The sequence below is a fragment of the Zophobas morio genome, unplaced genomic scaffold (assembly GCF_036711695.1).
Source record: "Zophobas morio isolate AGI-343-1 ecotype UQ-CSIRO unplaced genomic scaffold, CSIRO_AGI_Zmor_V1 ptg000083l, whole genome shotgun sequence".
Classification (NCBI taxonomy): domain Eukaryota; kingdom Metazoa; phylum Arthropoda; class Insecta; order Coleoptera; family Tenebrionidae; genus Zophobas; species Zophobas morio.
In genome coordinates this window covers 87,021-109,313 of record NW_026972188.1, presented here as the reverse complement: position 1 = coordinate 109,313, position 22,293 = coordinate 87,021, and the positions used below count along the sequence as shown (strand labels likewise).

Genomic DNA, 22,293 nt, shown 5'->3' with positions numbered 1-22,293 from the left:
TTAAGTACCAGGGGGGCCATTTATAAAATAAAAACGTTATTTTAGCGTAATTTTGCTCTAAATTGTGATGTTGTGTTCCCAGCGGATTTGACTTTATTATTTATATTATACTATTTCTTAAAACTTAAAGCCTACAAAACCACTATAATTTTACAAAATATAAAATTAAAAAAAAAGTGAACAAAAGTTTTTATAAATTATATACAGCTTATAATATTAATCCCTATTATTATTCTTATCGGTAAAATAGTAATCGAAGATAAAATTCATTTTACTATGTGTCCTCTCATTTAAATAGTTTATTGCACATAAGATTGAACTATGTTTGAATTTATTTTGGCTATTACTAATTAAATAGTATAAAAAAAAAACCATAACTACATTATTTTTCTTCATCTTTGTAGGTAGAATGGGGTATCTTTTTAAAAGCAAAAAGAATTACGTTTTATAAGCAGTAAAAAGAAATATTTTAATTTAGAAATAAAATAATTACTACCACTATTAACTACCTATAAAGCAATCTTATAGGCAACATTTTCATCGTTGACGTTAAAAGTTTATTTTAATAGTTACTAAGAACAATTTGTTGGGGTCAGCCATATTTTTAAAAACCCAAATGCAAAAATACTTTTAAATTAAAAATGAAATATATTTTATTCTAAACATTTAAATTGCCGTTTTCTTATGGTATATATTAAAAAACACTTAAAATAACGCTATTTCCCAGAGTTATGAGAAATTTAAAAGTCAGTCCCCTTTGTCAGATGGAATATTTTTTTTTTAAAAAAAAAGGGTTGGAATTTAAAAAAAATTTAAATAAGTTAAAGCTTTCATGTAAGTATTTCATTGTAATTACTTTGAATATTAACGAAATATATGACAAAAAAAGTTTTTACATTAGAATATTTTTAGAGATGGCCATAAAATTAGCCTTTGACTATTTTCCTGCTGCTAGCAGAGAAGTGAAGATGGCTCCTTTAATTATTGTACTATAAACTTTTCCCCCAGTTTTAAAATCTCCCTGACAAAATATAATACTTTATATATTAAATTGTATTTAAAAAATATTATAAATTGAAATTTATTAATATTTATTGATAAAAGTTGTGTATTTAGAGAGAATTATATAACTAAATAAAATTTATAGTTGCATGGTTTATTCGGAAATAAAAATAATTGGAGAAGTATCGCCAAATTACTTTGCAATTTAATAAAATTTCTTTTTATTCGTTTTGTGTGCGTTCGAGCTCAAGTTTATTTTTTATTTTTTTTTTGATTATTTATCAATTCCTTGTTTCTTATTAAACTTATTTCGATATTTATGTTATTTTTTAAGGTTTACAAATTCTTTACTTTTTTTTTTTAGTAAAAGTTTTATTTTTAATAGCTCGTATTTACGTTTGTATAGTATACAATTTATTTTTTAAGATTAATTTTTTTTTCTTTCTTACTTTGTAGACCAGTTTTTACTATGGATTTAAGAAATCATGGATCCAGTCCTCACCATAACAACATGTCTCTAAAAGATATGGTTTCTCCAAATTTTTTGAATCTTTTCTTTCAAGTTATTTTTAATTTTTAAAATTTTTTCTTTTTGTTATATTCTAATCGTGTAAATTTTTACATTTCAGTTTATTTCATACTAATATTTTATGAAAAATAATAAATCAACGTTTTTATAAGTTATAACTATTTTGAAAGTAATAATTATAAAATTTTGGAAATTTACTATACGTATACAATTTTAATTTTAATGAATACTGCTAATTGAAATGTATTTGTTTATCATACCCAGAAAATCTAATTATTTTTTAGTTTGGAGGTTTGTACTTTACGTATTTATTTAATTAACAATTACTCAATCTAAATATTACTTAAAATATTCATAATTATCGTTATAGAAATTTAGTTATTTCTATCTAAATATTACTTAAAATATTCATAATTATCGTTATAGAAATTTAGTTATTTCTAAAATGATTTCATTCTTATTTTTAAAATTATAGTTGATGGCATATTTTTAAATTACTATTTTTTATAGTAACTTTAATACAATTTAATTGTTAAAGGTAAACAGATTTAATTTTTATAAATTTTTATTTTAAAAAATAAATTTATTCTTAATTAAGTTTTTATTCTACCCTTTCCTATATTTTAGTATTAAGTAAATAATAAAAAATATAAATTTTTTTTTGTAGATTTAATTACTTTTGAAATTATTTTTAGTAGACTTTTGTTTTCCTATTACTTGCTGTTGCTGATTAATATTATAAGCTTTACAAATTATATTTAATTTATAAAAAACATAAATTTTAATTATTTTTATGTTTTCTTTGGTTATATAGTTTTTAAAAAATCTACAAACTTTAATTTATTTATCAATAAAATATGTTTTATTGTTTAATCATTTTTATAATAAAAAAAACATTTACGATTTTTTTTTTATTTTTTATATCATTTTTATAATAAAAACTTTAGGATTTTTTATTTTCTTGTTAAATTTAAAATTTAAAAATTTACTAAACAATTTCTTTTATGTCTAATATTAATTAATTTATATTAATTATATTAAGTGTAAATAGAAAAGATCCTTTTTAAACTTATTTCTCTGCTTACTTTTATTTTCAGTAAAAATAATTTTGAATTTAATTTGCTTTTTAATAAAAAGAAATTAGGTATAAAATTTTTAATTGCTTTATAAAATTGCTTTTCTTAAGAATGTAAAACTTCATTTTCTTTAAAATAGAAATAATTTTATTAATTTTTAACAACAAAAGTAAATATAAATTTAAATTTTAGAATTTTTTTTTCTTTCTTAACTCATTTTGCTAGTGTAAATTTATATTTAGTTTTTTTAAAAAATTTACTACTTCAGGCAGCAGATTTACTTTTTTTTATGGAAAATAATAAAGTTTCTGAAGAGTATTCTTTGCTTGGGCACAGTCTCGGCGGGAAAGTTTGTATGTCAGCAGGTCTTATAAAATTAATTTTTTTAATTATAATTATTATTATTTTTTTTTTTTAATTTTTAAAGGTTTTTTTTCTAGTGAAAAAAATTTAAAAACTTTTGTTCATCTTTTTTAATTGATTCCATCTCACTTTTTTTTATTTTTAAAATTTTTTTTTTTTAATATATATATTTTACTTTTCAATAATATTATAATGATTAATTACAAAGATTAATTACAAAAATCATTTATTTATATCTACTATAATAATAATATAATTATTAATAAATAAATAACATATATTTTATTGTTATAATTTATATATATTATTGTACTTATTAATAATTTTTGTAGAGAAATAATTTTTACTTTTAATTTTTTTTTTAAAAAAAAATTTATATATATTTATTATTAATATGTGAACACCTTTTTTTTATAACAAAAAATAGTAATTCGTTTCTTATTTGATTATAATATTTATATGTAAATTTTTTATTATATTCAATATATTTTAAAATAATTTTTTATATTTTATTTATTTATATTTATTTTTACTTTTATTGTTATTATTATTACTTTTATTATTTGTTATATTTTATTATTTTTTTTATACTAAAATATAATATTTTTTAATATCTCTATTATTATTACTTTTATAATTTTTTATATTTTATTATTATTATAATTTTTTTAATGTAATTATTGTTATTATTTTTATATCAATATAAAATATTATTATAATTTTTATATATTTTTATTTTTAATTTTATTTATATCATTATTATTATTTTAATTTTTTATTATATTATATATAATTTTAGTCACATATATTCTTATTGTTGTTTTTATAATTTATTTTATTATTATTTTAGTATTTTTTTAATTTTTATAACATATATTATAACGATTTATTAATTTACTATTTTATTAGTACTTTAATATTTCTATTATTATAATTTAGTATTTTTTTTTTACAACTGAAATATTTTTTTATTATTATAATTATTTTTTATTCTATTTATTTTAACATTATTATTTTTTTACTATTAAAAATTTGTTATCATTATTTTATTTTTTTTAAGTATTGCTTGATTTTTTTAATGCAAGTAATATTCACTAAGTAAAATTTTTATTACTATTATTAATTATTTTTGTTTCATACCTTTTTTAAAAATATTATTGTACTAATTTTATAAAAGTTGTTATATTTTTAATTATTTTTTACTTTACTTCTATAATAATAATTTTTTTTATTTATTATTAGTATTGTTATTCAATTTATTCCCATAATATTATTATATTTTTACTTTAATTATTTTATTATAATACTCTTCTATTATATAATTTTTACATTTATTATTTTTATTATTTTTTATAGTTCATTTTATATATTTCATTATTATTAAAATATTCATATTTATTTGTATTTTTAGACAATTTTATGTTATTTCTTGTTTGTTATTATTTTTTAAATATTTTAAAAGTTTTCCATTTATAAATAATAAAATAATAATAAATAAAAGCTTTGCTTCTTTCTAAAACTCACCAAGAAGATCTCATAAAAAAACTTATTGTATGCGACATGGTAAAAACTTTTTTATAATAATAAATAAGAAAATATTTATTACAGTATTTTTATTTAAAAAAAATAAAACTTTAATGAATAAAAAGTTCTATTTTTAATGAATATTTTTAGTAATATTCTCATTAGTAAATTTTATGCATACAGAAAGTGACATATTAAGTAATTAATTTGCTTAAATTTAGTTTTAAAGGGTCCTATTTATACTGCTAAGCTCGTTTCAATTTTATTAATCAATCAGGCTCCGCTTCATTACCCAAGAAGCCCAGAGATTGGACGCTGTCTTGATGCCATGTGTTCCGTGGATTTGTCTAAAGCAAAGACCCGTGGAGACGTTCGAAAAGTCTTAAGCGAAGTTTTAAAAGTATTATTATTTTTATTAATATTATAGATTTATTATAATTATTATTTACTGATCAACAAGTAAAGTTTGATACTTACTATTAACATATCTTTTCTTAAAAAATATATAAAAGTTTAAAAGTTTTTATATAAAAATCGAAAAAAAAAGTAATGAATTTATTATTTACTATTATTATAAATATATTATTGCTCTACTCTATATTATTATTGATTATATTTCTTATAATGATATAATAACTTTTACTTTATTTATTCTATATTTTATTTGTTTACGGATTAATATTTTTTTTGTTGTTATTTTTATTATATTTTATAAAACTTAAAGTTTTTATTTTATTTTTATATGAACTTTTTTTAAAAGTTATTTTTTTTAATATATTTTATTTTTATTTATTATATATTAAAAAGTTTTAAAGTTTTTAATTTACTTTCCTATAAGCTTTTCTTGAATTTTTTTTTTTTAAATTTTATTTGTATTATAAATTATAAAACTTTAGAGTTTTTATTTTATTTTTATATAAATTTTTTAATTTTTTATTTTTATATTTATTATATTTTATGATATTTTCAAGTTTAAATTATTATTTTGTTTTAATATAAACTTTATTAATAGTTATTTTTTATATTTATTTTTTAATATATTTTTATTAAATTTTGAAGATTTTTATTAATATAAACTTTTTTTATAATATTTTATTATTATTTATAAAAATTTTTAGTCAAACTTTTTTTAATTTTTTATATATTTTTTATTTTTTATATTGTTGTTTTAATTTTGATAAAACTTTTAGTTAAACTTTTTATGTTTTTCTTACATTTTATAAAGTTTTTAAGTGTTTTTTTTTTTATTTTATAAATTTTTTTTCATTTTTATATAAAAAACTTTTATTTTTTAAAACATTTAGTAAATAGTTTTTCAGTTTTTATATTCCAAAGTTTTCATAAAACTTCTTTTTATTTTTGAATTTCTTTTATTAGAACTCTCTGCTTGTCAATTTTTTAATGACTAACCTCATGGTCTCTGGCACTGGCGATTTCTATTGGCGAATCAATCTCGAATCGATCCGGAACTCATTAGACGAACTTTTTTTGTTTCCTTTTAAGGAAACGCACGTGACCTTTAAGAAACCAACTTTTTTTATCTATTCAAGTTCTTCTGGTTTATTATTTATATATATAAATTTATTACTTTTATTTATACTTTATTACTAAACTTGTATAAAAAATATTTATTTATACATAATTTTATTAATAATATAAAAATGTTATTTTATATTTTTTAAACTTTTTAAGAAGATAAAAAGTTTGTATTTCTTATATATAATATTATTACCAAAGCAAAATTATATTTACTTTTATTATCATTATTACGATTTTATTTATTTATTTGTAATGACAAACAACACTTTCATGAAAACTATATGTTTAAACAACTTTTATATATTAATTTTTAAAAAACTTATTATTATTATTTACTATATTATCAATAGAATATTTATGAACTTGTTTCCAATAGTAATATATAAATTTATAAAAGCTTGAGCAAAAACTTTTGTAAAAACATTTTATTGTTCAAACAACTTCTACATATTAGCCTTATCCGAAAAACTTTTATTTTTATTACTCTTAATATTTATTTATTATAGTATTCTAAATAAAATATATATTTATAGTATCCTTATATAAAGCTTAATAAGAAAACTTATAATATTTAGTATTATTATCAATTATAATTATTTTTTAAATTTTTAAAATTATTAAGAATAATAAAATATTTAAAAAAGGTACGAGAATTTTTAAACTTTTTAATAAATTTATTATTTTTTATATAAAATATTTTTAAAAAACTTTTATTATTATTATAAATTATATTAATTTTTATAATAAAAAACACTTATTTATATTATTTTCATAACTTTTATTTAACTTTATTATATATTAATTTTTTTATTTGTTATTATTATTTAGAAGTTTTGTATATTTTGAGTAAAACTAATGTAATATATATTTTTAAATTTATTATTTATTGTAATAATAATTACATTATTTTTTTCAATTTTTTTTTGTTTATAAAATTTTTTAAAGAATATAAAAATATCTTTTTCTGTTTTATTAATACTAGTTTTATCTTGCTGTAAATTTTAAAATAAAGATGTTAACTTCTTATAAAAACTTTATTTTATTATAATATTTACTTTTTTTTTTAATAATTATTATTCTTCAAGGTGGCCTATTTTATTATTAATATTTTAGTATTGCTGTAAACTTTAAATATATATTTTAACTTTTTATAAAACATTATATTATTACTATTATATCGTTGTAATTTTTAAAATATATCAACTTTTTATATTTTTTTGATATAATTATAAATGAAGGTTACGTTAAACCGCTCATTCATAAAAAGTCAATCACTTCTTTCTTTCCGAAAAGTGAACTGCAGGAAATGAACGCAGGTCATTGGCTGCATATTGAAAAACCGCAAGAATTCATTGGCCACGTAAATTCCTTTTTAGGTAGCGAATAAAGTTGTATATCGTAAAGAAAAGTTTATTATTTTTTAATTTAAAATGTAACCATTTTTTTTATTGTAATAATTTTTTTCTGTATGTCTCTCTCTCAATTGACTGATTTTAAACTCATAAGACCAGTAATTGGCTATTTTTTTAAAAGTCACTATCGCCTCTAAAAAGGGATACTAAAAATTTTCAACTTTATTCACCTTTTCATTGACTGAGTTAAATTCATATCACTAGTGATTGACTATTAAAAGTGTCTTTTCGTTCTTTAAAGGTGGACGTCATTACCCTTTCTTTTGACTGATCCAAACTCATTGTTAGTGACTATTTAAAGTCCTTCTTTCCTTCATAAAGTAAACGTTATCCGGTTCGCATTTGTTACTATTTTGATAAAGTTTTTAACCACTTTCCTTTATTTTACTTTTGTAAACAATTACTTTATGTACTTTATGTAAAAATTGATTAGCATTATCATAAATGCACGGAAAGAACTGCTAAACCGATAAAGAGGGGTATTTTCAGCAAGATTTTATTTTGTGTGCTTCGTGTAGCGGTAGCTTATAAGGCAAGCCAACAACTCTCTAAAAGGCAGTTTAGAAAAATTTAGGTAACAAAGCAAATGCTGAGGCTTAACAAAAAAAACCAAAATTTATATGAATTAAAATAAAAATTAAACAAAGATAATCAAGCGAAACGCAATTTTTTACTCATGGCGAACGAAACAAATTTTTTAGAATTAAAGTATTTATAGATGCCAACTATACATCTGAACCGAATTAAAAAGTAAAAGTAAAATTATTATAATCAAAAATGGGTGCTCAAATGTATGCTCAGATGTGGGGAAGTCAAAGCGTCAGAACATAACAGCTTTGTCGTAAGCTGAGGCTAAGTAAGTTACTCTGCAATGTGCATTCGGTATACCAAATATATACGTCTTCTAAACAAACTTAGATATCCTGCTGGAAAATTGCATATATTTGTTGATAACCGGACGACTAACACATTGCTAACGAACATACGAAAGTAAATTGTCCTGATATATTAACTTAAGATGCCACCTTGTTAAAGAATATTCGGAAGATGGAAACATCGAGCATAAATATTGTCACACCGGGAATATGCCTGCGGATATATTCAAAAAGATATTATGTGGAAAGAAATTACTAAAAAGTACGTGATAAAATACTATTTTTAAAAATATATTAAAATTTGTGCTGTAAGGGGTTAAGGGGTATGTTTAGAATTTTTCTACAGCACGAATATAAAAATTCATTGAGGTTAACTATTTTTTTGTTTATAAGGTACTTTTTTTAGGCACTGCCGACTTCGTAAGTCATATTAAACCGCTTAATCTGAAATGTACCTCTTTTGTAGGGGTTGGGGCTCGGGTGCCTATCTGTGTACGCTCTTTATAGAGCTATAATGACTGCCCCCAAGGACTGGAAAAGCGGAAGACATCGGGCTCGGACTTCCGCCATTCGGCATAGAGTAGTAAAAAACCGCCCATAAAACTACCATCAAGAGGGACAGCCTAAGGCACAAGACTCGAGGAGGTCACCTGGAGACACCGGCCGGCCTCACTGCCAGCTAGGCCTCCCCGATTATGAGCCCATCACTCAGTAGGGAGAAGCGCATTGGGTACTTTTTAAATTAATTTATGGGTATATATATAATTTTAATAAAACATGCGTGGAGGTCCTACGACTTATCGGCAATAAAGTCCTCGCTTCAACTGAGACAAAACAAACTGCTGCGTTTTTAAGTATTAACGCGCCGTGGTTTGTGCGTAATGGCACACTTCACCATGAACTACAGGTTAAGCTGCTGACCACAATCTTTAAAAATGGTGCCATTGCTCTCTATGAACAGATAGCTGGATACGCTAACCGCTTTTTAGCGGAAGAACTTACTAGTTTTGGGACGGCGCACAACACAATACCGCTGCATGACGGTCGAGAGCTAAGTTGGGGGTTTAAATCGAACGTGAAGATCACATGCTAAGGCAATAATTTTACTCGTACTCGCGCACGCGAGCTCGTGTATTCGAAGTTGTTAATGATCGAGCACCAGGAAGCGCCATTAATTAATAATTAAATAAATGCGTGCAAGGGTCTCCCATCGTAAGTGGTGCTGGCCTGTGTCTCCAGGTGGTTCGGGTCTTGTCCTGCTTTTCCAGTCCTTCGGGGCGGTCATCATAGCTCTATAAAGAGCGTACGCAGAGAAGCACCCGAGCCCCAACCCCTACAAAAGAAGAACATTTAGATTACGCGGTTTAATATGGCTTACGAAACCAGCAGTAGTATGTCAGTGCCTCAAAAAAAGTGCGTGACTCGTCCTTTATTTACTCAGATCTTTTTCTACTTTTCGGTGTACACTGCGCCTTTGTTGTTGTGGTTTATAACATTAATTATGAATGGATTTTTTTAGCATAGCCGTTGAGATATAAACAAACTTTAAAAAACTAATATTAACAAATAAAGTTAATTTCTTTTGATTTTAACTAACTAATATCGTATTCGTTTAAAAATCGCTGCAAAAGAATAAAGAGTACTTTGTAGCGGTCATTATACTTTTCGGTGAACATATATGTTAAAGGGTATAAACGAAGAATAGTATGCCAGTTAAAAAATAAAATTAAAAATACAACTTTTATGGTGTTTAGAAATTTATATCTTATGCACCTAGAGACGAGCAGTTATTTTAGTAGGGAACGTAAAAGTATGTATTTAAGTTTGACAAATATGTTAATATTTTTAAGATTACAAGGATGTACATGTAAATTAAAACTTAAAGAAATTCTATAAATCCTTATTTCCATTTAGCCTGTATTATTGGACAACGTAATATAAGTAGTTACGATATAGAGTTTAGAAAAAACTATTAACATTCGCTTACGGTTCCCTGTGTTTACTAGTAAAATTTAAATTTAATTGAGTTCGTGCTTGGGCAAGTTAGATTGATAAGAAGGCTATATAAGAATAAGTCAAGGAAGAGTTTTGAACCTCAACGCAAGAGTTGAGAAGTATTCAAGGGAATATTAAAACCTTTAAAGTACTAACGATTTTTTCTATACCTGTTGTATAGTGGTCTTATAAAGTACTAGTGTATTCGGACTTATTGGGACAAAAGATGTCTAGACTAAGATCATAGGAAGAATCTGGATAAAAAGAAGTTAAGAAGTGAGACCCCTAGATTGCTTAATGGGAATAGGTAAAGGGAAAAGAGGAATAATAAAGTATCCTGTGATGGTCACAATGGCAGTAAAGTATTTAATTATTAATAGCATTATCAAAAGCACAAATATTAATCAGAAATAATTGGTAGTTATTAATAGTAACGCAAATGATATTGGCATTAAAACTAAAGGTAGTAATAAGTAAGGGAACCTCAAAAGACGGTACGAGAAAAATATTACACAGGACTGAAAAAAGGCGGAAGATTAATCAAGAATTTCCTAAGGCAGTTGTTAAATATAACTTAATGTAAGTTAAACTAATTTCAAGTTCCGAAAATAGTTTGTTAAATTTGGGGTTAAAAGTCAGTTGGAAAAATTAAAAATCTCTTAGTGTTTAATTTGAATATTTGCTCTTCTTTGTTGAATGGTAGGCGCCAGAAGATGTAGTTAAATGGTAACTATGTTAGGTTTAACCTAATGTGCTTTTAATAATTTAAACTTATAAAAGGTTTGCGTTTTCAGTGATAATATGTTATACAGGAGCTATATAATTGGGGATTAATAAATTTTTAAAAGAGTAAATGTTAATAGTTTTATTGATATTCGAAAATACCTGGTAGTATTACTTTAAGAGATACAGAAAACAAGTCATCCTAAGTCAATGCGTAAACGAGTAAAGAGTAAACTATAGCTTTAGAGGGAAGTTACAACTTCAAAAGGGACTTGATGGTAAAATGCGATATGAAAGAGAAACCCTGAAAGGTAATACTACGATGACTGTTTCTTCCTATAGCGAAATAGGAATTCACATACAAGGTCCGATTATAATAAAAAACGAAACTAAATACAGATTTTAGTGGAGATGCCCTGCACAAGTAAGTTTAGTTAAAAAGCGGATAACAGCAAAATAAGGCGCTCAGGAGGGCGTGTATTTACATGAAAGAATAAATGTTAGTACAATAGAGAAACAAGAGTACAATAAGTTTGCTTATAAAGCCCGGGGGAGAATGTGACACTTTATAGAGGTTTGGATAAATAATCTGCACAAAGTATGAGGCGCTTGGAACACTCAGGCATAAGCCGGCTAAGAATAAGACAGGTGTTAGCTTTCAGCAGAAATTATCCGAAGTTTCATAATAAGGCTCTTAAAAGGGCTAAATAATTCCAAGTTCCTCAATAAAGATTGCTACCTCTTAGGCTATATCTCGTCGTAACCCAAAGGACTTCCTTTTTATAATGTGGCAATTTATCGGTAATACTTTATAAGCATAGTAAGGAACGGGAATTTTAAGAGTTCTTTCAGCTATAAAAGTGGCATATATGGGCTTCTTTAAGAGAATATAAAAATAAAAATATTGAAATAAGGAGTTCTTTTTCGTAAGAGCTTTTGGATTATTAATGCCATGCTGGTCCAACCGGCCTTATATTCCTCCCCCATATGGAAGGCACCTTTTCTGGAGCATCCAATTCAGGATGACGAGCGACTAACAGTTTTTACGATGATGGCTATCTCCCCTTTCTGTATTTATAATAATCGACTATTAGCAAAAATTAGACCTAGCGCTTGTACCCCTAACATTTAAGCTGTTTTAAAAATCCCACTTGAAAACAAGTCTCCCCCACCATAAAATTACCGAAGACACCAAAACTTCCACCAAGTTCTAAATGCTTAAGATGAGAATTTGGTATACATTTTCCTCTAGCATATACTCTAAATATTGTTGGTTTATTTATTGTATTGCTTTTAACTAGGTTGATAAATCGAGTGTAGCCAAACTTATTAGTATATCTAGAAACTTGGTTTATTTATTTAACTAATCGTCGCACTAACAAAGGCTGGACTTCCACGCAGAAAAAGAAAAAGAACTTAGCATCTTAAGAAAACTCTTCATTAACATTGTCAATCCACTACCCCTGAAAAGGACATCACCTGAAGGAGCAGAATACCATATATTATGATTGCCGGTTTTAACTCCCTTTCTACCTTATCTAATGGTTTTCATATTTGAATTCATTCCAATATATTACCAATATAGCAGATAATTACGAACCCTAACAACTGAACGTTGTGACAGGCCTTTCTTTTTGATTAAACTATTTACACAGTTCTTAAAAGATATAGCAGCTGTATTACCGCTATAATAAACATAATATTCCGCAGTTGTTATTAATTTAGTTGAACTTGTTTCTTTTTGGTTAAAGAAGGTTAACAACTAATTGTTGTAAGAAGCTTGTATAAGAACTATTTATTTTTTTAAATGGAGTCAGCTTTGCAACAAAAGACAACAACTGTCACCTAATCAGTATATAAATTGTTTTTTTTTTTTGGTGACTATCTGTCAGCCCAAGATATGTAAAATAGTTGTGGAACAGTAATACTAAGGCGTTCGTCAGGTTGCTGAATCTTCTTATACTGCAAAAGCAACTTTTTTTTAACAACCTAAATACCATCTAGAAAATAGAGTTGTTGTTGTTAGAGGTACAAGCCTAGTTTCTTTAAGTAATCAACGATCTCTCTTTAAGCTGTGTAATAATAAAAAGGGCTACGAAAAACGTTTCGAGACTTTATGACACAAAGGAACAAAGAGTCAGGATTCAAACTATCTCGTGAATGTTTTAGACTGAATACACTAAACTGGACTAAAGTTTCTTTGGTATAACATATATATTTTGTACATTTATTAGAGTTTTATTTTATTACACCAAGGCTAAACAAAAACAACTTCTTACAGAAAAACATATGAATAATAGATATGAATGGGGATTGTAGACGACTTGGCAAGTATTATTATCAGTGAGGAATGAAAATTCGATGTTTTGTTTAGTAGATTTTCGGAAAAGTGTTATCAGGCCAAAAAAAAATTTAAGCTTTTCATGTAGCCTGCATTGGACGCACCGCCAAACCCCTAAATGGGGGGTGATGTTTAGGGGCTTATGTCAGTAAAAAGCTATGGTAACATTGAGTTTAATAGACGGTATTGTAAACGCAAAGAAGTATTAAAAATATTAATAAATAGTCTTCTCCCGAGTTGCAACAAGTTGTATGCTGAGAAAAAGATTTTTTTCTTGGGTAAAGGTACTATATTAAAAATAATAGACTCTCTTGTCATACAGCCAAGTCAACACAAAAACGACTCTCCAAGAAGAGATCACAGTTTTGTCATGACTTTCTAGTAGCTCAGACCTTAGTATTATCAAAAGATTGACATAAGATAAAGCAGCAATTACAAAATAACCCTCAAATAACTATTCCAGATTTAAAGTCAAAACTGGAAGACATTGACACGAATTTTAGTAATCTTCAGCAGCAGCCAATGCCTTCCAAAATAGTAGCGATGTTAGGGTGAAAGATGTAACACCATATTAAACTGCACACTATTGGTTTTTTCTCATAGTATATTTTCACGAATTATCCTGTTTTTTGTAAGTTATCAAATTATAATTAATCTGTAGGTTTATTACGGACTTTTTATTTGTTACATATATTGCATAATTTAGTTATTAAACGTTCATATTCTTTCAGTTTCTATTAAATAAAAATACATGGAATGAATAACGGGCCTGTCACAACAATTAGTTGTTAGGGCTCGTATAATATTGGCGGGGAAGTGATTCGAAGCAAAGCAAATAGACTACTAATTTTCTTAGCTTTTTTACTACACTAGAAGGTGCCCTCCCCGCTTTGAGGGGAGAGGAAAAATCATTTAAAAATTTTAAAAAATTATGTTCATGTGTAATTTTCTTTTTTGCGAGTAAGCTCTTAAATAAGACTATCCAGTTATCTTAAAGAATGTGCACTGTTAGGGTTATGTATAGTTTTTAAGTTAGTTAATTTAAAGACTGACTTTCCAAAAATATCCTTTTTTAGCATATGCTAAGGGTACATCAATTTTATAATAGAATTGTTTTGTTTGGATTAAGATTGATTCAAGAGCTATTATTAACTAAACCTGGAAAAAGAGGACTGTATCGTTTTTTACCGATAAGAGATAGACTTCATTCATCATTCTCTTATATATTATACGACGTTAGTAAGAATTCATCAGATTTATTAATTATAAAATAAAGGTAAAATGTAGCTAATTCGGAACTGCGGGCTCATGAATGTAGTAATTTTCATATTAAACATGATTAATATGTACAATGCGCTTTTTCTATTTTGCAAAAGATGATTCTTTGGGTGGAAACGTGGTTTTTAAAAATGTCATATAGGGCATAGCTGACAATAGATATCAGGGCGTGGCGCTTCCAAGTAACTCTTCAGGGCTTTACAGCACTAATATTGTTACTTTATGAAAAGCTTAAAATATGCGAAAAAACTATTAGGGCTTACGAACTTTTTAAAATTCCTTATATACCTATCTTTACACTTTTGTATAGCAACTTTACGCCCCTCTCTCATGGAAATCCCGGTTAGCTCAGCCGGCAGAGCGCTTGGCTGTTAACCAAGATGTCGCTGGTTCGATCCCAGCACCGGGAGCTTTTTTCTGCTGCTGCGATTACGAATTCTTTCTTTATAGCAGCAAAGTAGATGACCGAAAAGTCGGTTGCCAGTTATTATATAATTATACCTTCTTTGCAGAGGATTCTGCAATACATTATGCCACTATAAAAATAATTATAGCTTCGTGAATTAATGTTTAAATACGCATTTTCCTTCCTCTATCTTCCACTTAAGCGTGAGACGTTGGTAGACTGCTAACTCTGCTAATAATATATTTCACAGACTTCTATTTTTATAAACTATTTTTATCTTTAGCCATAAATATTTACATAATTAAAAAGTAAAAAAATCTATGAACACTTATTTTAGATTTTTTGTAACTATTAACTTTTATTTAGTACTTATTTAAACGTCCAACAAGCAAAGCAAGTTATATTACAAAAAATATTACTTTTCTTTTGTAAGAGTGGAAAGGGAGTAGAGTAATAAACAAATTTTAGCCTCTTGCTTTCAACTTTAATAACTACCGTAAGTTTAAGGCAGAATACGTTATGAAGAAACGCTAGAATTTATACGTACTTACAAAGGATTTAATACTAAAATTTTCAATAGGTTGCCAAGTAAATTACAGTGATATTATAATTGAAATATATATATAAATATAGGAATAGTCAAAATCTGATTTTTGCCAACGCTTCTTAGTACAAACTTTTATGGCTGGCAGGGCAAGTTCCTAACCATGAATGTATTATAACCAAAACAGACTTTTCCTTTCTATTTTTTTATCAAAACCTTGGCTTGTTTGTTACCAAGCATATCTAGTTGCTAAACTACAATTATTCGTTTTAAGACTTGTTTAGAGTCTTCTTCCTTAATAATAGACTTTATTTAAACTAATACTAATAAAAATATAAATAGTGAGATTTTATGGGAAAAAGTAAAAATACTACATTGGGTCGCCTTCTTTAATTATATACTTTGTTATTATATATCGATTATTAATTCGAAAGAAAAGACTTTCTTTTTAAAAGTATTAGAACACTTCATACTCACATTTTTTAACGGATAGAAACACAAGAAAAAAACTAATAGAAATTGACCTTTATATCTATCTCGAATAAAGATTTATTTAGAAAATCTTGTTCAAAATAAATTTAGAAGTCTCTGCCCCTTTTTTATACTCCACTCCAATTAATAAAATATAATCTTTTCAAATTTTATAAGAATTCTAATTATATTGTGCAATAAAAAAAAAGGGATAATAAGTAAAATATACTTGGAAAACGTTGGGGAATAGTAAAGAGCAAATGTTCAGGTTTTACTATCCTACAAGGTTAATCCCATAAAAACAAAAAAAAAGGATAACTTTTTTAAAAACTAGTTTTTTACTTATAATAAATTTTATCAATTATATATAAAAATACAATGTTTAATTTTTTTTTTCCTACCCCCAGTTTTTATGAACACACAAGAAGAAATAAATATATACAAAAAATTAATTTTTATAGATGTACTTTCTAAAATACACAACCTTTAAATAATTTACTTATAATTTCTATATATTTATTTTTTTAAAATAATTTTTCTTAAAAAACACATTAAAAGAACAAACTATGTATAAAATAAAGTGTTTTTTTTAAAATTTATTTTTTTTTCTAATCCCCTCTTTTCTGGAAAATGCTGCCCATAGCTTTTCCCACTTTATAGCTGCCGATCTTGTCCCAGTCCAATAAGGTGCGCGTAGGGGGCATCGTGCGGCGAAGTGCCTTGAAAGTCGTATCGGACATCTGAAGGTAATTCTCGTTAACGCCTTGCTGGTACTCCAATTCGCTGGACTGAAGAAATTTCAAGAAATCTTCAGGAGTCGTGGCCTTTCCTGTAGATGTTTATATGTTAAATTAAAGAAAATATATAGAAAATTTAAAAACCACTTCGAGTTGAATCAAAAGATTTTTTTTTACTTTTTAAATTGGATAGAAATTTTCTAAAAAAAAAATGAAGTAGAAAAGATTTCGGAGACTTTTTTACTTACCCATGATAACTTTTGTTTTTTTTTTAAATTAATATTATGAAATATAAAATTATAAATAATAATAAAATTTTATATCAATTTATAATAATTATAAACTTTATTATATGAAAAAATTATTAGTATCGTAAAAAATCGAAAAAACAAATAAAAATTAAAAAATATTTAGTTTTAAAATATAGTAAAATTAAAAACTTTTCTATTATAATTAAAATTAAGAACACAATTTTATTATAAAGTTTGTAAATTTATTAAATTTAATATTTTATCAATTATATACTTTTATTATTATGATTGGAAGTGTGAAATAATATTTTTAAAATCACTAATTAAAAAAAAGTTAGTAGTTTTATAAAATTTCAAAGTAACTAAAGTTAATTACTTTTTATTATTATTAATGAAAACCAGAATAATCAAAACAAACTAAATTATATACAAATTTTTTATTACTTCCCTAAAGGAGCTTGGGGATTTGTAAATATTCAAAGTACAAAAAATTAATTCAAAAACGTGAAATTTTTAGAAAATTTTTTTAATCACTTAAAAATTTAATCAAAAGTTTGTATTTTTTTAATATTTCATTAAAAGTTAATACTTTATCATAATTGAACTGCGAAATCACATTAATTTTAAAATTAATTATTATCAAAATTAAATAAGTTTGTAGATTTTAAGAATTTTAAAAAATAAATAAAAATTAATACTTTTTATTACTGCAGCAATTTAATATATAAACAAAATTATATATATAGTTTTAGAATCGCTTAGAATTTAAATTAAATAAATTTGTAGATTCATAAATTTTTTTAAATAAATAAATTTAGATAACTTTTAGTATTATAAAGGTAAACTCAAATTTAAGAAATAAACGGCTTTATATATAAAATAAAAATTTTATATATTGAAATAAATAAAATAAACACTTTTATTATTAAAAGTAAAATCAGTTCAACAAAAAAAACGGAAACATATAAATTTTTAATATGAGGAATTAAATTAAATAAAAAAGAGTAGAGTAGTAGAAATTCAAATTATAATAAAAACTAAATTTTCTTATTACGTAAAACCAGATTCGATTTATTAACAAGAGTGCATATAAAATTTAAAAATCAAATAACATTAAATAAAAGTAGTTAGATTTATAATTCTTCAAATTATATGAAATTTAATACTTTTCTATAGAAAATGTGAAATCAGAATTATTATAGAAAGTTATATAGTTTTTTTAAATCACTCATTCTAAAATAATTATAATTTGTAAATTTATTACTTTTAAAATTATATAAATTTAGTATTTTTACTGTAGAACAAAAATCATAAAAAGAATGAAAATATATAACATTTAAATTACTTTTAATAAAATTTAAAAGTTTGAAGATTTTCTAAATTTTAACTTATAATTAAAATTAAAAAAATTGAAACTTTATCAAAAGTTAATGACTTACCAAATTGATAATAATGTTCAATAGTATAAAAAAAAATTTGTTATATAAATTAAAACTTGAGTAAATTTTTTAAAAAAAATTAGCAAAATAACATTTTTATTTCAAAGATTCACTAAAATACAAAGAATATCAATAAAAAATTTTACGTTATATAGGAAATTCCAAACAATAATAAGTTAAAAAAATTATAAAAATATTTTTTTAGGTAAATAAAATTCTAATATTCGAAAGTGGAAATATATCGAAAATAATGAAATTGGTGAATTTAAATTATTATTACAATAACAACAAAAATTTACTTCTCGCTTTAAAAAAAGTATATAAAATATCTAAAAGTTATAATATTTACAACAAGAACCTAAATTACTTTTTTAAAGAAAAAATGAAAAATGATTTAAAATTAATTTATTTTAATTTTTTAAAAATATTTAAAATTTATCTGCTTTTTTTAAACAAAATAAATTATAATAAACAAAAACAACTAAAAAAATAGTATTCACAAAATTATTTATAAATTAAAAAGATTATTAACGCTTTACTTTTTTAAAAATAAGAAAAATTGTCTATTTAGTAATTTTATTTTTTTTAAAAAAAAATAAAAGTTTATCAAATATTTTTAAAAAATAAAAATTATAATAAACATAAAATTTACGATAAACAAATAAAAAAGATTATTATTAACCAAATTATTTAAAAATTAAGAAAAAATATTTCTAATAATAAATAGCTATAGCTAATTTTTAACTCATTAAAAAGTTTTTTAATATAACTTCAATTAATCATAAGAATACTTTTGAAATAATAATAATTATAGTATTTCATAAATAATAAATTTCAGCTCATCCAAAAAAAATTTAATGTAAATTCAATCAAGCTTAAAAATAATATATGAAATAATATTTATAACAGTTAATGAATAATAATATTTGCAATTATATAAAATAATGATTATTATTAAAAATAATATTATAATAATAATAAACCTTCAACGTCCTTATGGGATAACAATTGAACGTTTCCATCTTCATAATAATGAACTTGAATTTTTAGCTTTCCAGAAACTTCACCAGATTTAAATTTCCATATGTATTCGCTAAGCCAACTTCCATTCCTAAGAAAAAAAAGTTAATAATTGTAATTCAAAAAGTATTAAAAAAACAAACCGAAAAAGAAATTAAATTAAAAAAAATCTGTTAAAAAATATTTTCAACTTTAATACAAAAGAATAGAATTATAATTTGAGAAGGGGGGAATGAATAAGATTAATTTTTTTAAAAAAAACTATCTTCAACGTTTTTTAACATGTAATAATAAATTATTAGCAGGACTAAATATAAATAATAAGTAATAACAAAAAAAATGAAAAGGTTGCTATAAGTTTTAATTTTATTCTAAGTTGATCTCTGTTAAAAATACAACACATACAACAATAAAAATGAATAAAGTTCAAAAAATAAAGTAATTACTAAAAAGATGAAATAAAATTTTCGTCACTTTTTCAAATCAAATAAAAAAAATGGAAAAAAATATTAAAAAAAATTTAATTTGATTTAATTTATTTATAAACCAGTAGTTGTTAGGGTTATACTTGTGGCTTTCAATGCAGACAATAATGCAATCAGCCTAAAGCGCAAAGCAAAATTTATAATAGTAGCACTCAAAATTATTATACATACTGAAGTGTAAACGGCTGATACACCAGTTGAATATATATCTTTAACGTGTTCATCTACAAGAGCTTCTACTTTTTTTCTGAGATCTTCATTATCTTGATCCAGTTTAATTGGGCGAAGATCAGAAGCTTTTTGGCTCAAGGGATCAAAAGTAAAGTATTGCGCACTCCGTGGGTCTAAATAGTCTTTACTTTCAAGCCAACCGTGTGATGTTATCAGAGTCTTTACATATATATTTGTGTGTGTAAAAAAATTATAAAAAAAACTTTATATTAACTTTTATAAAAAAACTTGATTTTGATTGGGAAGGTCCACGGGTGTAAACTGCTCTTGATGATACGTAAACAAACGAGGCAAAACGTAGTCTTTCAATAAGGTATCATCATTTAACAAAACTCTAACATCTGTAAAATGTTACATTAAACATAAATGTACGAAAATAAAATAACTATAATAGAGTTATAGGAAAAAAAAACACCATTAAGAACTTCCTTCAGTTCCCCGGGAGGAGCAGCTAAAATAAACTCAGAAGCATATTGCACTTTTTCGCTCTTGCTTATAGCCATCTCCGTTTAAACTCAAACAATCAAAAATTCTCAATTTTATGTACAGTAAGTTTTTCCCAGGAAAAGGAGGGAACGCAAGATAACTGTACTGCAAGCTTGCAAACACCTGCCGATAACTAGGAAAAATCACCACCAGCGGCCCTGCGTTGCTATACTAAGAAATCGCAATGCGTTAGATTGAGGTTGTGGGTTGGATAGAAAAGTTGCGTTAAACATTATAAAATAGTACTTACACAACTCATTAATAAAAACTTTTTAAGTTTTCCTTTAATTTTTTAAGTCCTTAAAAAATTTTTGACTGACTAAAGAGTTCTTAATTCGAACAAGTGCATATATAGAAAAAAAAAGAATTTTTTTTTCGCTTTCCTATATCCCAAATTGGCAGCAATTAATTACTTGACACAATTATAGATATTAATTGATACGATTTTTTATTTTTTACATTTGGTACAATATATAATTAGAAAGTCTACTTAAATTTTTAATTTATTTTCGAGGCTACTTGTCGCGTGGTCCGCTCTTGCTCACCTCTCCGAATGCAAGGTGAAGACAAACTACGTAGTTTTTTAACAGCTGGCACTTTTAAACAAACTTAACAATTTTTAAACTTTTAGCTTATTAACCGTTCTTAAGTGTTTTAAAAAAAGATGAACGGATGTAAAGAAGCCCCAGAAGCAAAAAAGGGTAAATGTATTTTATTTTTTATGACACCCCAGCACAAAATTAGACTCAATTCTTAGGTGAATGAAACGCGCTGTTGTAAAACGCCCTTGTTTTGGAGCATTATATATCGAGAGAGAGTAAAAAGAGCTTGGTAAAGAGCGGTTTTGAGACCTAAAGTTTTTAACTGTAGCTCCGATCAACTAAGTTCATAAGTATTGTGTACTACTAATGGTCTTAGGGAAATATGAAAAGTTGTTACTTAAATCTATAAACCCGAAAAAAAACTTTATAATAACAGCTTTTCAATGAAGTCGCGTTATTAATGCAGGCTGACTTAGTTTTTATTTACTTTTACTGGTTGTATTTTTGTACTTAAACTTTAGGTATCCTTAAGTTTTTTTTACAATTTTTTGCTTTTAAAGCGTTATTATTTAAAAAGTAAAAATTATATTAAAATATCAATCATAGATTCGTTTTTTATTAGGCATCCATATTATTTACGCAGTGAAAAAAACATATATTTAAAAAACCGGTTACTTTTTTTTTTGATGAATCAAAGATTTTTAAAAAGGATAAGGATTAAGAATTAATGTATTAACTGCCTCTAGCCATGAAAGTATATTAAAGTTATGTAAACAAAATAGTAAAACAGAGAGTGGAATAAGGGCTTGAATACTTGAGTTCTCTACCAAGATAGTGGCAAACATTTTCAAGTAATCGCATGTGATTTTATAGTTGATAATATAACTTTTTTAACCATAACCCCCCCCCCCCAAAGTATTAAAAGAAGCGACACCTTCACAACAAAAGCTCGTATATTTTGTTGCTTTCCACTCTTTGGCGTAGTAAATAAATAAATATACAAGAGAAGTAATGCGCACTAATC

At 24.5% G+C, this 22,293-nt stretch overlaps 1 protein-coding gene, 1 long non-coding RNA gene and 1 other non-coding gene across 3 annotated transcripts; 2 read left to right on the top strand and 1 right to left on the bottom strand.

Moving 5' to 3' along the window:
* Positions 1-12,091: 12,091 nt before the first annotated feature.
* On the top strand, positions 12,092-12,691 carry LOC135144114 (uncharacterized). Its single transcript, XR_010282977.1, has 3 exons — positions 12,092-12,272; positions 12,423-12,552; positions 12,624-12,691. It is a non-coding gene; the product is annotated as an uncharacterized LOC135144114 (long non-coding RNA).
* A 2,303-nt stretch (positions 12,692-14,994) lies between these two features.
* Trnan-guu (transfer RNA asparagine (anticodon GUU)) lies at positions 14,995-15,067 on the top strand. The gene has a single exon. It is a non-coding gene; the product is annotated as a tRNA-Asn (tRNA).
* A 1,619-nt stretch (positions 15,068-16,686) lies between these two features.
* Positions 16,687-20,823, bottom strand: LOC135144118 (F-actin-capping protein subunit alpha-1-like). Its single transcript, XM_064076111.1, has 6 exons — positions 20,657-20,823; positions 20,470-20,582; positions 20,182-20,400; positions 20,073-20,128; positions 19,489-19,616; positions 16,687-16,907 (listed from the first exon to the last, which is right to left on the bottom strand). The coding sequence occupies exons 1-6, from the start codon at positions 20,742-20,744 to the stop codon at positions 16,687-16,689; spliced, it is 825 nt and encodes a 274-aa protein (XP_063932181.1). The 5' UTR covers positions 20,745-20,823.
* Between the last annotated feature and the right edge of the window lie 1,470 nt (positions 20,824-22,293).